At 37.5% G+C, this 17,561-nt stretch overlaps 1 protein-coding gene across 1 annotated transcript; it reads left to right on the top strand.

Moving 5' to 3' along the window:
- Positions 1-15,521: 15,521 nt before the first annotated feature.
- LOC149152561 (18 kDa seed maturation protein-like) lies at positions 15,522-16,340 on the top strand. Its single transcript, XM_089440304.1, has 2 exons — positions 15,522-15,746; positions 15,920-16,340. The coding sequence occupies exons 1-2, from the start codon at positions 15,660-15,662 to the stop codon at positions 16,184-16,186; spliced, it is 354 nt and encodes a 117-aa protein (XP_089296430.1). The 5' UTR covers positions 15,522-15,659; the 3' UTR covers positions 16,187-16,340.
- The last annotated feature ends 1,221 nt before the right edge of the window (positions 16,341-17,561 follow it).

The following is a 17,561-nucleotide window of genomic DNA, read 5'->3' as shown; positions in this document are numbered from 1 at the left end:
ATCCCTTCTATGGGGTGCGATGGGTGAGAAATGACAAATGGCAATGTCATTCTGCGAGGTGGACAGGCAATGGAAGCTTCTAGAAACTTCTCCTGTGACACTTGCCTCACTGAATTCGACCAAGGATGAGTAAGAGATCATCAATCTCCAAGTGGAAGCAAGAAATATCAGAGGGAAGACACTAATCCAATCATAATCTGACTCATCTCCATTACATATATCTATATATGGATCCCTCATCCCAGAGATCCAGAGCCTGGAATTTTGCATATTGTAAGGAATTGTTGTGGGTTTCTTGAGACAAAAATCAGATTGTTGGGTGATCTAATCTTTATATGAGGTGAAGAGGGGCTTCTTTGCTAAGAGGTTGATGCTGGGTCAGAACAACTGGTTGTAACTCCTCTTGGCTCTTTCTTGTTTATCAATAAAAGTTATTCTAGCTTTCCTCCATACTCTTGTGTCATTGATATTTGTTGCATTTGTATGGTCAATTTACAACTGATCCTATATTGTTTATGATTATAGATCCATGTCTTTGTATAGTGCTATGCTACTATGATCTTACAGGTACTTTGTGAAGCTGGGCGTGCAAGGGAGCAGGTAGCGAAAGACTATCAAAGAAGAGAGGGGTCAAATTAGGAGATTAGCGCAAGACAGAGGTTGGTCTTCCTGTTCCTCTCTATTTATAATTCCTAAAGGAAAAAACGAAAGTAGCTTTTCTCTATTTTTTTCTAAGGCAGCTGTCACACCTTAGTGGGATAGAGCAGTTCTATATAGACACATTTCCCTGTAACAAAATGGCGACTCCGTTGGGGATGAATTAGTTTGTTTGTTTATCATTCTTTGTTGTCTATTTCATAAACTTACAGGTAGCATTCGAACTGCATTTTCCATAGCAGATGCAAAGTATATAACTGCTACTTCAGTCCATCTACTGGATCTATTTATGATTTAAACAATTGATTCACAAACTCTCTGATTTCCCTTGTGATAGCTCTTATATCCTCCTTAGATCTACCCCTGATTGTTGCATTACTGATTACCTTTTGCTCGGCCAAAACCCATGAACTGAACTGCAAACTGTGACCTGGAACCCAAACAGAGTCTCGTTTCTGGCCCAGCACAAGTACTGTTCAGAGAATCTGAACTTCAGCGCACTTCCCGAGTGGAGAAGGTGCACTGCATTTCAAATTCTCTGTGTTGCAGGTGCGCTAATCAGACTAGGCTTTATGCAGTGTTGGTTTCTGTGATTCATTCTTTCCAGTTCTATTCCTGAATTTTGCTGCCTGTGATCAGTATATGTCTATTTGAAACCCCTTTTCCTTGCTGTTATTCCGCCTCCTTTGTACAAAAGAACTGTAAATGTTTTTGTCTGTTTGTTGAGTCATTTTCAGTTCTCCTTTGCAAAAGTAGCATAATCGTACTGTCGTCCTTTGATTTGAAACTGTCGCAAGTGTCAATTTCAATCGTAGGAAAGAGTTTGATTGCTGTTGATGGTCGATTATCCTATTACTATTGTTTTTGGTCTAAATTTGTAATTTTCTAGTGTCAAGAACAAGTATTCATTTCAAAATCGTAAGGTGTTGTGATCGTCTCCATTTTTTATTTCGAAAAGAAACTTTTTGATATTTGTCACTTGAAAAGAAATTAAAATTTTTGCATCAACTTTCTTCTTATCATTCATATACTAAGAAAGTCGAAAACGAATACATGCATGTGCATTTGCATATAGACAGTCTGATTGGTTTGATTTAGGAAAGTGCATTTAGAGTGTGCTCTTTTCTCTTTGTGAAAAGATTTTGTCTTTCTGTCCTTAGTAGCTAGGATTTTCATTGCACAAAGAAGATAAAAAGATTGTTTACCATCTTAGATTGCATTTTAGGAATTACATCTACATCTTGCGATGAACCTGAAAGGAAAACTTCATAAACAATATCAACTATAAAATAAATTCAATGAATCTAACAACGCTTTGGAACTTAACGCACAACATTTAGAAGTCTAGGCTAGAGACGTATTCCGGCGTCGTAAAGCCTAGTAACTGTTGTTCTCACTGATGGTTGGGTGATTCCTCCACTTTGAGACGATAAGTGCTAGTACGGACTTGTGCTCCCACATATTGTCAGGTATATTTTGGGAGACCCCAATAAGCTTAATCCTTTATCCATAGGAAGCCGTGTCTTCTGCCCTATCGATCGTAATGCACTGAACACAACATTCGGGAAGATTGACTGCCGTACCGTAAAAAGTATTCAGCAGTTTTACGATTGGTTTGGTAATCCCTCTACCTAGATTTCCAGAGCAGTCCCTTTCGTTCCCTTTCAGACTCTTTAACAGAAAAGGTCCATCTGAGCACTTGTCACTTCAGGCTCATTAAAAATTGAACGAGACTAGAGTCATCTTTTGTTTTTTCTCGACTCTTAAAAATTGAAAAAACAAGTTGTGTCAAAGTGTCTAAAATTTATTTTAAATGGAATATTCATTACCCTTTCCTACGTTGATCTTGGGTTGAGAAAATGGAATCCACTAACCAAGGAATTCCCCTTGGAGGAAATCCTAATCCCTTCTCCTCTTGGGGAGATGTTGGTGCACCCCATATGGCCACATTGTCGCTTCCAGGACTGACGATTGGCTTGCCCGTATGGCTCTTCTCAACCTCTGTCGTTCAGAACACCGCAATTACTGAACAATCGAGTCAGCAACTAGATGAGTCCAGAGTTACCCACCAACCTTCTACTTCCTCTAATTCTTCTTCTCCTCCTTCCTCTTCGCTTGATAGGGCTGGTAAAGCCAAAAGTCAAGTACCTGAGAAGAAGAAGGAAAAGAAGAAGAAAGAGAAGAAGAAGAAGGAGCCAAAAGCGAATGGGGGCAAACGAGTGTCCTCTAGCGAAAATCCACACACTGCACCGACCAGGCCTAAGTCGCCATGTGTCATTTGCAAAGGAGACCACTATCATAGAGATTGTCCTTGTATCCCTCGGATCCTAAGGGACTGGTCTCCTCGTTTTCACAACCCGGTGTCATCAACCTCGTATGATCATGTTGAAAACACACCGTCAACTAGTGAAAGTGAAGCCCCAGGACAAAAAGGAAAGTATAGATTTCCTTGTAAACTGTGCGAAGGCGATCACGTCTTCCACTGTTGTCCCTTCTTAGATGAGGCTAAAAGAGTCTTGGATGATCGTCCGGTTTCACTGTTACGACTTCCTCCTGGATATAAAAAACTCTTGCCGAGTCCGTCACTAGTTGAAAATCCGGCTGGCCCGCTCAAGTGGTCAGCTGAAGCATCTATCATTGAAGACAAACCATATGAACCCATACCAGACGAAATTCAAAAGGTCGAGGCGGAAGTTGACCCGGTCTTACCTTTAGAGGTTCCATATTCAGATGATATAGTCACCGAAGAGAACAAGGATGACACCGTCCAAATTCTTTTCATAAGCATAGACTCCAACGAACATGCGGGCAATTTACCCGTTCCTTTACTACAGGAAGGAAGTTCATCAGAGTCATACCCGGCCGTCTATTCAGTCCCACCTCCAAGCAACCTAGTTGTCTCCTTCGACTGGAATCAAATAGGCAGACCCCGTTTACCAGCTAGTATGCCATTCTGAATCATTGTTCAAATATATAGAATGGGTATGGTTGGCACCATCATAGATGAAGGGGCTTCTGTGAGTATCTTTCCTCAACTGCTTGGAAAGCACTTGGTTCTCCATCGCTTTTGCCTGAGATGGGAAATCTAATAGGCTTTGATAAAGGAACCAGTCAACCATTAGGGATCCTTCCTAATGTGCCCATAACATTGAGAGGGAAAACCGTTCAAATGAATGTAATGGTAGTTCAAGGACCCCTGGATTATAATCTACTCCTTAGACGGGACTATATTTATTGCATGGGAGCAATTGTCTCCTCACTCTTTAGAGTAATGTGTTTTCCGCATGAAGGAAGAGTGGTCAAGCTCGTAGACCAGCTTTCATTCCCCGGTTCACGCATAGAAAATAGTCATATACCATCCCTAAATGGTATTTTCACGCAAGAAATGTCTCAATCTCCAGTCCATCCACCCGATGAGCGCGAGTGATTCGGGGGACATGACTGAAACCCAGGGGGTACGCACCCTGCCCTGCTTCGGCAGGAAAACTTCGGGTATAGGGTAGGTTTCCACGAGAGTATATGACCTTCGTACTCCCGTCCGTGATTGGAAGAGGGAGTTGGACTGGAATAAGATCCTCTTGTCAAAGTTATGTGAGTTGGCGGGCATAGCCACTCACCATTTTTTATTTCGGTAGACATCGCTGAAGAAGTGTTTTGTTTACGCCGTAAATAGAAAAATCTTTGGTAACCTGTAAGAGGTAGGCCTCTCCCGGTAAAACAAATGTTTTAACGGAAAGAAGAAGAGGTAACCTTGAAACTATGTTTTATACCTGGGGGCATGCAAACGTTTTGGCATGCAAGCAAAGAGCGATCATTTATCTGTTTTTTGGATTGGTCGTTTCCTAACTTGCATTAAGAAAGGTTTTGGGACAAAACTCTAAGAGTTGTCGTTTTTATATGAGACATTCTTATCACACGACTGGATTAATCGAGCAGTTTTAGCGCGGACTTTATGCTCGTTAAAAAATAAACATAAGAAATGAGCACATGTTCCCCCAGAGTTTAAGCTCATTAAAAAATGAACCAATTTTTGGTAAATAACCATCGTGAATGTAATACTTCGGCCTTTAAAGCCTTGGTCGTGTTTGCACCGTCACCTCCACTTTTGCATTGGCTGATCATTCACCTCCATTTGATTGTTTACCCATTTTGAGGAACAGCTGCGAAGAGTGATCTCACTAGCCATCCTTGTAACACTGCCGTGATTGGAAAATTCCAAACCTTACCTGGAATCAGTTGCTACCCATTTTATCACTCGTTCCTCAAAAGACGAGTCTCCTTTAAGCTCTTTTCAAATGACTCGTAAAATATGAAAAGATTGCCGAGCCATTGGCCTCTCCAGCTCGTTAAAGGGACCGGAAGTGCTATCCCTCCTCTAAATTTTAATCTTTTTGAACTTGAGGGATTATTACACAAGAAGATCGAGTGCTTGTTTTGTTCGGCTCATTAAAACTATCGAAAATTCATCCCTTCTGTATTGTTTTATACTTTTTTGGACTTAAGGGATTAGATGATGAAAGAGGAATTTTGGAGTTTCCTTTATGTTCCTTTTCAGACTCTCTAAAATTGAAAAGGACCGAGTTATCTTTGTCGTTAAACTCGTTATAATTTTTATAGCGACTAGACGAGAACAAGTTTCACTATCGCTAGGCTCGTTAAAACATAGCGATGGGTTTGCCCGAAGGGAAAATTATATAACAAGCATATGTTATCCTCCTCAAGCTTGATAAACATAAAGAGGTACTGGTCAACAATGAATGGGGAAAATTGGGAAGAAAACTCGAAGAAACTTTGTTGGTAGCAAGTCGCTCTTGAACATGACACTTTCACTCCGCATCCAAGTCGGGTTGGGTTGTTTCATTCACCGGTCACATCACCATGGTCTCATCATACCATCCACATTTGGGGTTAATGATACCAATCCATCACGTCAGTGTCGCCGATATGTTCAAGAGAAGTCATTCAGAGAATTCACCTGTGTCTCACCCACTACAATACATTTATACTCCATTCTTTCATGATCGCCACCCTGAACCTTATATCACCATATCGTTTTCACCTCCATTAAAATCATTTGCTCCGTTCATGTGGGATTCATTAAGGCCCTCCTATGACGGATCACTTCTTGTCGACATCAACTCATTATCCAAGAAGTTGATCTAGGAACACCCCATTCAGTACTTTGAAGCTTGCATGCCTCAATGGCAAGTCTCTCACTTCTGGCGACAGGTTTACATCAATGACCTTCGACCGAGAGATTCTGCGTGGTGTTCGACGCCAAGTCCTTTATTCACACCATTTGAATTGTATTGTAGTACCTTGAGGGTCATTATCATTATCGGTGATTCCTCTCGCACTTGTTAATAGCTTATATCATTCGCTGGTAATCAAGCGATGGCTTTCCATGTTCGACTTCAGAACATTTCTCACATGGATAGGCTTGTACTTCGAGTGAAGATCGAACGAGATTGAAGACACCGGATCTAGTTTCATCCATCCGGGCTGCAATATACATTCAGGAAAATAAAAACATCAAATGTACATCATGATTGCACAGATAATCATCCAATCAAAGGGATGATGGCTCTATCAGAATCATCAGTCTTCACTCAGATGATTGAATGTCCTATGTACATGAAAATGAATTTATAAAGCTGAGCATGGGAATGCCCACCTCAGCTAGATCATGAAAATATTATGAAGATAATGTATTGTATTGTATCTTATTACAGGTCTCCTCCAAGCATTGAAAGAACTTCGGATCCTCATAATAAAGCATTTCACCCGACATCAAAAGATTAACGACCTAATGCTTTAGGGGGAAACTGTTATAGACATTTTTGGGCACTACAATCCCAAACATGAAATCTCCATAAACCAAGGGCTCCTATGTCCCTAAAAGTGTTGTTCTAACCCCTAAAGGAAGAAGGTCAACAGATTACAGCTTCTCCCAGAAGTTCTCCATGAAAAACTCCTCAGAATTTGTCAAAACAGGATCATTTCAGTTGCTCCACTGGCCAGGTGCGTTGCATCTCAGCTAAATACATTGTGTGGGTGCGTTTCATTTCAAAAATCCCTTCTATGGGGTACGATGGGCGAGAAATGACAAATGGCAGTGTCATTCCGCGAGGTGGAGAGGCAATGGAAGCTTCCAGAAAATTCTCCTGTGACACTTGCCCCACTAAATTCGACCAAGGATGAGTAACAGATCATCAATCTCCAAGTGGAAGCAAGAACTATCAGAGGGAAGACACTAATCAAATCATAACCTGACTCATCTCCATTATAGATATCTATATATGGATCCCTCATCCCAGAGATCCAAAGGCTGGAATTTTGCATATTGTAAGGAATTGTTGTTGGTTTCTTGAGACAAACATCAGATTGTTGGGTGATCTAAGCTTTGTATGAGGGGAAGAGGGGCTTCTCTGCTGAGAGGTTGATGTTGGGTCAGAACAACTGGTTGTAACTCCTCTTGGCTCTTTCTTGTTTATCAATAAAAGCTATTCTAGTTTTCCTCCATACTCTTGTGTCACTGATATTTGTTGCATTTGTATGGTCAATTTACATCTGATCCTATATTGTTTATGATTATAGATCCATGTCTTTGTATAGTGCTATGCTATTGTGATCTTACAGGTACTTTGTGAAGCTAGCCGTGCAAGGGAGCAGGTAGCGAAAGACTATCAAAGAAGAGAGGGGTAAAATCAGGAGATTAGCGCAAGACAGAGGTTGGTCTTCTTGTTCCTCTCTATTTATAATTCATAAAGGAAAAATGAAAGTAGCTTTTGTCTGTTTGTTTCTAAGGCAACTGTCACACCTTAGTGGGATAGAGCAGTTCTATATAGACACTTTTCCCTGTACACTATGTGATCCATTTCATGTTTTCAAGTGTTATATCTATTCAGATCACAATTATGAGGCAGTTTTTCATTTGGAGGATATCTCTTAAGTTTCATCATTTGTGATATCATTGGCCTAAGTAAAGGTTTGCTATGCTTAGGAGTACTCTTATTCACTCTATAAGTCATTTTTCCCTTTTAAGTGGCCTAAGATCTCTAAACATAGTGCTTTCTTGTCATTTTCATATTAACTTCTAACATTATTATGTAAATCCCTATCTATTTCCCCTTCCCCTTACCAAAAAGTACTAAGTAGCTCCCCTATGTACATATTCCCATCCCCTGGCACTATAGCCCTATAACATCAGTTTGGGGGAAATACTAAGTACATTTGGGGCTTGGCATTAGCCTTTCCGCGTTCAAACCTGGAATTAATTTAGCATTTGGTTAAATTAATAACCATCCCTTTCACCTCTCTTACCCATAAAACTTAATGTTTTACCCTGCGCGCTCACATTTTCGGGTTTTGTTTAATTATTTGATTAAATTCTACCCCCGACGCACAAACCAAATAAAACCCACATTACCCACAAACCCAAAGTTTTGACCCCCCCGCCACATAAATAAATCAAATATATGGCGGGCCCTGTACACTAACCTGCCACCAGCTCCGCGCTCCGTCGGCCCTCCGATCCGCCCTCCCAGATCCAACGGATCTCGGCAATTTCAGAGCCGCCCCAACGTCTGAAAGTTAGCATCCGATGGCACGACGGTTTTGCCGTCGTACAAAGGACGTGTGTCCACCTTTTATTGCATCGGAGCCCCTCTGACACTTACCGCCCTCGTACAGATGGTGGTCTGATAAAACCACAAACCGCCTTCTGTCTCTCCGCCCCTGACGTCAGTGCCACATCACCGCTCACGTCACCTCCACGTCACCCAGTCGTACTGCCACGTCACCCTGCCGTACAGGGACCCACCACTGACGTCATGCTGACTTCATGCTGACATCATGCTGATGTCATCACAAAAAAGGTGCAAAGGACGAAAATCGCATCAAAGAGTGTCTGAAACGAGAAAAAGAGGCAGTTTTTGATGCGCGATTAGCGCTTAGCGCTAATCGCGCATCACTAAGAAAAATTGCTCAAAATGGAGAGATTCCTTGCTCAGCTACCTGCAAAACCCAAAAAACGCAAATTAAAAGCCAGCCTCAGCGCAACACAGTTATCAGGTTGCATTCCTCCGCTATTATTTGACAGGATTTCTTCATGTAGGTTCATATTCAATCGACCAGCGCCGATAGCATTTTAGAGGCCACGAAAAGCATTTGCAGCAATTATTTTTTGCCTTGAAAGGGCAGAAAAGGGGCGATTTGATAGTTCAAGCATATCAAGGGAGAGAAAGTGGCCGGATCCAAGTGTTAAAGAGTTTCAGAGGAAAGATAAAGCCCAGATTCAGTTAAAGAGTATTAGTGAAGCGACAAAGAGTATCACATCAACAATTTCAAAGTAGGTGAGCATTAAAGGCATCCATCCAAGTCAAAGAAGCAGTAAAGACCATTCAAAGCTCATCAAATTGGGATTAGTGCACATTAAAGCCACCTAAAAGTAGCAGAACCGCCTAAGAGGTAGAGATAAAAGACAAGGCACAGTTATTGCAGAAACACTGCACCGAGCCACCAAGGACACCATATTAACTCATTTTGATGTAGCTGCCTCCAGCGCAACTCAAATAAATATCTTCTTGCATTAATTTCAGGACAATATTAGATTAAAGAACACATTTCCCTCAGATCTGTTTAAAATTTGTTGTAATAGATATTTTTGGATATTTTATCTATATAAACCACCCTAATTCATTGTTTAAAGGGTTGGTTGGTTGATAATCCTCATTCTAGACTTGTGTTGTATACTTTGAGGGCTCTATAATCAAAGACTGCTGGAATGCTTTGGATGAAGAACTGTCTGTTGTGTTATTTAATGGCCAAAGAGTGACTGTGGAATTCATGTGCTACTACATGGCTCAATAAGTGTTTTCTTACCTCTGTTTACAGTTTGTGTTACCATCTAAATAGCAAGAAAGAAGAATAGCTTAGGCTTTGCTTGACTACACTCTATGATCAGTTCTTGTTATTTCTATATGTTTTCTTCAGAAATGGTTATGAATATGCATACTTAAATGATCATGTTTACCCTGTTTCTTTCACATATGACTGTTATTTAAGAATTCTTGAGTGCTCCTAGAAAAAATTTCATTCACCTTCCCTCTCTGTTAGCTAATGAAAGATTCTTAATTTCCTTTCATCTCTGACATTCATTCCATCTTTATTCCACCCTGATATTTTTCTATGCGTAGCTATCATGCTCTGTATTCCTCTTGTGACCAAGAAAGTGCAACAGCAAGCCCTAATCCATGACTCCATGCCCAATGGTTTGAACTTCTCACTCTATGCATCCTAACTCTACTTGAAAACCTCATCCTTCCCACCAAAATAAAAACAAAACCCATGTACACCATAACTAGCCTAAAATCAACCCAAAACAAAGTTTAATTTTAAAGAGAGAGCCCTCTTTGACCGCAGGTAGGCTAGGACCTGCAACCCAAAGATTGGTTTGTGGTTACCTCGGTCGTATCCCTTAAGGAGCCAAGGGACAACCTGAGTCATAACATACCCGAAAAGTGGTATCCTCTTCCTTCCCACTGCTACGTGTCGCTTGCCGAGAGGAATCGAAAGCCATCCTCTAAATACCAGTTCCCGCTTATGCCCCTTCTGAAATACCACTTGTGGTATAAGAAACCACTTCCTCATGAAAGGACTTTCATGCTTTACCATCGAGCGATGACTGTCGATCCACCCTTCGGATGCTTCCTGCTCCTTGGATGGATTTATGATGGATTTATGCTTAAACCCCATCTTCTCTTCTTTTCGCTAAATCACTGTGTATCCATTGATCGATTGAATCACTGTGATGAACCTGCCACACTTCCAGAATCTGTCCTTACACCCCTGCTTCCTTTGTTTTCCTCCTCTGATCTCGACCTTTCCCATTGTTCCATATCTTTCAGAGCCTAACTTAGACAGTCCTTTAATAGCTTTCCTACGGGTACCAGCTCCCAGACGTACTGGGAGCCCCTTTCCTTTTTAATCACACCTTCGTTCGCCAAATAATATGCTACCATGTTAGCTTTTCTTTTCACATGGACAAAGCTTACAGTTTTTAGGATTTGCAGGTGTGAGTAGATACGGTGAAATATTTGCGAGAGCCTTCAGTGTTTCGACACGTTATCTGGTGATGTACCATTACAAATTTTCTTGGCTACTCTGACAATCAGTTCTGAATTTGCTTCAATGATGACATTATGAGAATCTGAATCCACCAATATTTCCAAGAATTTCTCTAGGGCCATGAGTTCCACCATGTTATTAGTTTTGCATGTAAACTGATATCCTTACTTGTGCTTAATTAACCAATACATTCACATATATTCGTGCATCACCTAAACATTGTAAATTAAACCCAAAACGTAATATAAATAGATGCATTAACCAGAAATAAATACATAGAATTGCATAATACATCTCTTTATTGATATCTTCATATTAATACAAACTCTATCGACCCTGCCCACACAGCTGTAGGTCATTGTGGGAATGAAAACTGAAATACTAAGTTTTTGCTCTTTTTCTTTCAATAGTGTTTCCATGTCAACTTCCATCTTCTGAATTGGAACATTATTTTGAACTATGAACTTGAACATATTTTCCTTTTCCTTTTCTAGTTCACCTACCTCCTTAGCTTGTGGATGCTCTATAGTGTGAAGTTTAAGCTTCTTACTCAATTCCTAAATTTCAGAATAGTTATTCTTTATCATCTCTTCTGCTACTTTGATATCACTAAGATGATATCCTAGTTTGATCACCAAATCTTCAAGTGCTTTGATTGTGGTATCTTTAGCTAAAGATTACGTTCTCTCTATTTTTAACACTCTATGAATATTATTCAAGGAATCTTATATCTTAGAGGCTATCATGGCTGAACTTGTCAATGTGGAATATATCATTTCAACAACTTGCTTATGAAGGTCAATATGATAAATTTCATGAATTTCTTAGTGTTAAAATAAAAACTGGATGTTTTATAATCTTCCGCACTTTTAGGGACTGGAACCTTGGGTTCTAAGAAATCTAATTAAAAGTGTTGTTTTTCAGTATCAAGTGCAGACAAAATTCTATTTTGGGTAGTCAAAGACTACTTCAAAAATTCAGAATAAGTAGAGGCCTTTAATGCTTCATTGTTCCTTTCTATTTCTATATATGTAGCAAAAATATTTTTTGCACTGTATCTTGAGAGACAGATGACACAGGAGAAACTATTGTGATCTCTTCAATTTGTGGAAAGGAAGTAATAGGAAATCGTGACAACACTACTGTTGCTTGTTCCTATGAATTATTTCTTCTCATGATTGTTCATGAGTGTTTGTTTTCATTCTCCTTTCGAAAATTGTGAAACCAATAGCTTGACTTTTTTAGTCTATAGGAGATAGACTTTCTCTTGATCTTTTACTTTCTTTTTCTTGGGGAACTCGAGTCTGTGATGTTGTATGACTAACAATTTATTCCTCGACTTCATGTAATGTATTTTGCTGACATTCTTGTTGATTTTACATATTCTTCTATCTCTTGACAGGTTGTATGTGCATAACGTGTTGTTTTATGTTCAACTCTCAACATTTAGATAATTCCCATGGGATCATAAACCAAGTAAAACTCAACTTGAATTTCATTTGCTTTAGCAACGTATCTACCTCCTTCACTGTTGCTATGGTACTAACAATGAAAGGGTGAATATATGCCTTTGGCTTGAATTATGCTTTCTTCTTCCTAGATACAAAATGAAAATCATCCATATTCATCATTTTCCTGACGTATTCTAAGGTAAAGATCCTTATTGGAACAAAAAATGGTAACCTATATGGAGGGAGTTCACATCTATATACTCTGATCTCTGTTAAATTCTGGTAAAGGTACTAGTCTCCAACTTTAGCTTGCTCATTAAGGTGCATGATTATGCTGATTTTAGGTGAAATCCTTGGTATTACATCATTGTTGAGAATCCATAAGTACATATGCAAAAATTGGTTTACAAAGTCACTGGAGGAATACTCTTTTGTGTTCTTCCTTACAAAGGAATTCCAGTGAATGACCGATTGAGGTTTTCCTTGTGCATCTAACTTCTATAAAGGGAATTTAAACCTTTCTTCTTGATGAAATAATAGCAAATATATAAAAACTGATTGATGTTCGAATGAACATTCAATAGAAAACATTATAAATTGATCATGAATAATGTCAAACATAAATTCACAGTAATTGAAAATCAATGAGGATTATCACCCACAGAGAAAACATAAAAAAAGAAATCCCAATATTACTTCATCTACCCATAGGCGACTATGGAAATAACCTGCCTCGACACTTTTGGAAAAATTGAAGTGGAATAGGGCATATTAGTTCTAGGAAATTCAAAATTTTCAGGTAGGAATGCCTCAAAAATAGGAGCTCGCTCGAGAAGTGTAAATTTTTTATAGATCTAGATGAGGAAATGAGTAGAAAAATGGTGCAGAGGATCCTAGAAATTGATTTGGAGTGCTTGGCATAAGGATTTAGGTGTAATGGTGAATAAAATATCATCGTTTGGGGAAATTACAACCCTTTGACTCGGAAGATACCTGAGATGGAACCAAGTGACAAATTCTGGGAAGGTATGAGTTTGAAGAAGGACAAAATGGGGTAGGAAGGACTCCAAGATACACAATTCATCACTAACATCCTGGAATTTTTGGTTTGCCTAGTTTTGGAGTTCATACAGATCTAACTCACACTAGGTATCTCAGATTTTATATTGGGTATCGACCACAACGAGATTGTTTAGGTTAATGAAAGAGGGTAATGTAGGGCTTTCTAGAAATAATTTAGACTTTCCTTTGTGATAAGACATCTTGAACAACAAATTAGCAATTAAGGTGGTGAATTACCAAGCTATGACCAATCACTAGTGTATGAAGATGCCCTCGTGATTGTGAAATTCGGGGTTGCACTTGTGTTGTTGAATCAAGAAATGGTGGAAAAGAGTATGCAGGGTAATGGGATTTTTTAGACGAGGAGGAGATCATAACCATTTTGGCACGTCTAATTAACCAAACTACACATTGGGAAGAAGGATTAGTGATTTAACGGTCATATAGTTGTTTGGCAGGAGGAATTTAATTATCTAACAATTATTTAGTTGTTTGGCGGGAGCGAATATCAAAAGGATAAGTGATAAGGTATGAGTGGTGGTGAGAGCAGAGGCAGGAAAGAGAAGTGGTCTTCTGGGGGTGGGGACAACGGCAGAGGGTAGGAGGTTAACGGTTTTGGAGAGGGGGGTCCCGAACTTATTGTGGAGCCACCACATATAAGTGGCGAGGATATGTAGCAAATAATCTTTTTGGACGTGCCCCCGGTCCCCCCACCCGAAGGTGTTGGGGGGGCAACGAATCCATGCTCCGTCATTGATCCAAGTGGGGATGATCTCATCCATCACTTACTAATCGAACTTTATCACTAGGCGACAAGAGTGTTACAACAACTTTATTTACAAAAGAAAATAATCGTTCATAAAACTTATGAAGAATTAAAAATAATAATAATACCAAATAAATCAAAGTGGCATTTTAACTAGCGTGCCAACTTTGGGATATATATATATATATGCCTTTTTCTTTTGATTTTTTCTATTTCTTTCATTCTTTATTTCTTCTAATTTTTATTCTTTTTTCTATTTTTTTTTTCAATATAAAAGAAAAAGTAAAATACAAACCATCGTAAAAATATGTTAAAACACGCACTTTATTTATAATGTTCCTTGTAAAATTGGTTGGGTCAACTTGCTTGTACTTTTATTGGTCATCTCGATGAAATCTTCCATATATTCTTATGGAACTAGAGGGAGTCCCATATACCATTGGAAAGGCATCAAAACATTTCAGCCCATATATCCTATGCTCTCATTTGAGCTAAATAATTGGAGGAAGATTCCTTCAAAGAATATCTATCCAAATGAATGGTCAAAAGTCTAAAAACAGTATTTACCACAATATTATTTTTTCAATATTTATCTTAGACATACTTAATCTACCTTTCTTTTTGACAGCCATTACAATAAAATTTATAAATAATTAAAATTTATAAAATAATAAATAAAAATAATTAATATTTCTATCTTGCTTTGTTTTACGCTAAGTTGAAATACAAAAGTTGTATTAAGAAATTGAAAGAAAAAAATAAGCTCAAATCATATAATAATAAATAAATTAATTATTTATAGAAATTTATTTTATTAAATAATAATAAATAAATTTTGTATTAGGTAAATAAAGTATTCATATATAGATATATATTTTATAGAAATTTGTTGAAATCTTGACTTATATAATATACATAAATTTTAGTTTCAAATTTTTAATAATATAAATTTATTTATACATTAAAAACATATCTTATTCCATTAAAAATCAAATTATCAAATCTCACCCATATTTATTAAATTTAAATATATATAAACATAAACATAATTAAATTACACTTAATTTTTTAACATTTTAATTTAATTTATTAATATTGTAAATAGCACATCCCACCCATGAATGTTAATTAGCACAATTCTATCCTCTAAGATGTCAATATTCTATCCAATCTGATATATTGTTATTAAGCGAAACATATTTTCCATTTAAAACTAATGCCAACCCTGATTTAGACTTAACCTAAACGTTAAAAAAAATTCCATATATGGCATGGAGCACAATGTGACTTTTAAAAATAAAAGAACTGGCACGCGGATGCTTTGGGAAGGTCCTAATGCCACTGCTCGACACGATATCAATACTTAGGCAACGTGGCTTACGATCTGAAGCCATTCACACTGACACCTCCTTGAGGCAATCCCGTTTCTTGAAACTATTTATCATCACGTCGTCTAGGGAATTGATCAATCAGTTCTTTTGCTGTGAAAGTGGCTGCTATTCGAGTTGAGAAATCAGTTTGGATAAACCCCCAATACAGAATCGAAAATTCAGTCTGTATTGTATTTCAAGTGAAGCATCAATCTTATTGTAAAGATGCAGACGGCCAAGGAGAAAATGAGCAACATGGGCACCGATGTGAAGGAAGGGATGGATAAAGCTAAGGCTTCTGCCCAGGAGAAGGTATGGTCAAAATGCCATTTTTTTCATTCATTTAAACTGGTCCTTCAAAAAATGTTGATAACTGTGCATCGCAGATCAGTTTTAAGATTAACATGCCTATATTGTTATTGTGTGGGTGGATAGAGGGATTTGGATATTTTGTAGTTCACTGTTGCTGTCATACATGTATGCAGGTCGAGAAGGTTACTGCACATAACCCTGCAGACAAACAAATAGCCCGTGAGAAGAAGGATGTCAAACAAACGGAAGCTGAAATGAGAGCAAACGCTGGCAGGGCTGAAAACAGAGCTGAAAAAGAGGAGGCCAAGCAAACTGGGCATAGTCATACAGCCCAACATAGTGCGGGAAACATTGGTGGTGGGACTGCTTATACGAATGTTGGTACTCCTGGAACTTACGACTCTGCTCCAACTGGCAACACTGGTAGAGATTACCTGTGACAATCTAAAAGGCAGCAGAGAATCGGATTGAATGGATAGAGGATGATGCATGAAGCCCAACTTGTCTGTTAATGGTGATAGTATGTGTGTAGATTGTTAATGGTGATAGTATGTGTGTAGATTGTTAAAGGCTGTGGAGACAGTGTGATTAATATTACAATAGTAAAATGTGAACGAAGTGGGTATTGTCCTTACCTCTGGTTTCGGTCATCATAGTATAATTCGATTCTTCTCGCTTTGTTTTCTGCACAGGAGCTGTTGTTACTGCCATTTTTTTGGCAGTTTAGCGATGCCCTGTAATGTCTTCCATATATTGTAGTCATAATTTGTGGGATGGAATATAGACTGATCCCTGAGAAATAAATTGTGTGAGAAGTATAGATTTTGTGAAACTACTTGATTTTGTTGGAATATCATCGAAAATTCGGGAACAGTAAATATAGAGTCAAAGCTTCGAATCTTCTGAATTATACAATGGAATGGGTAAGAAAATAAATATTTTCTCCGGTCTCTTCACTTAGAAAACAAGTAAATTCATTTTTTATTGTTTTTTCTTTTAATTTTAAATGAATAAAATTGAGAAATTATTTTTTTTTATTTTTTTAAATGTTAATTTTTTTTTTTTTTTTTAAATAATTAAAAGTCGTCTATCTCACCATCTTTCTCCAGGAAAAAAGGTTTACCGGAAGAAAAATAGGTTTACTGTGAAGTGCATTCAACAATTTTATAAATAACTAAATTAGTTTTTTATTTTTAATTTTTAAAAATTTCAAATGAATAAAATTAACGATTTTTTTTTTTTATTTTAATTATTTTTAAAAAATTTAAATAATTCACATTGTCATCTATGTCACCAATTTCATTTTTTTTTATTTTTTATTTTAAAGGTTTATTTAATTTTAAAGGATTAAAATATCAATGTCAACATCATTTAAATAATTCACATTGTCATCTATGTCACCAATTTCATTTTTATTTTTTATTTTAAAGGTTTATTTAATTTTAAAGGATTAAAATATCAATGTCAACATCATTGCCAGAAAAGATACTTTTATTTCAATTGCATTCAACCATCTTTATGATTTCAACGATTTTTATTTTTACCTTTTTGATGATTAAAATATCAATGTCAACATCTTGGCAAGAAAAGAGACATTTACTTTGAATTGCATTCAGCAATATTTATCTTTACCTTGATTTATTTATTGCCTTCAATAAAATTTCCCTTTCAACAATATTTATGTTTACAAATCTTCACGAGTATTTATCAAAATTTCCATACAAATATTTACTACTATTTATCTTATTAAGGAATTTAGAAATCTTCACGAGTATTTATCAAAATTTCCATACAAATATTTACGACTATTTATCT

The sequence above is a fragment of the Pinus tabuliformis genome, chromosome 9 (assembly GCF_031772625.1).
Source record: "Pinus tabuliformis cultivar Carrire ecotype Pingquan chromosome 9, CPIR1, whole genome shotgun sequence".
NCBI lineage: Eukaryota > Viridiplantae > Streptophyta > Pinopsida > Pinales > Pinaceae > Pinus > Pinus tabuliformis.
Note: the sequence above shows the minus strand (reverse complement) of the source record. Positions and strands in the feature narration are given on the sequence as shown.

Coding starts and splice junctions, on each gene's coding strand:
- LOC149152561 (XM_089440304.1), top strand. CDS start 15,660: ATGCAGACGGCCAAGGAGAAAATGAGCAACATGGGCACCGATGTGAAG. Junction 15,747..15,919: donor AGGCTTCTGCCCAGGAGAAG/GTATGGTCAAAA, acceptor ACATGTATGCAG/GTCGAGAAGGTTACTGCACA.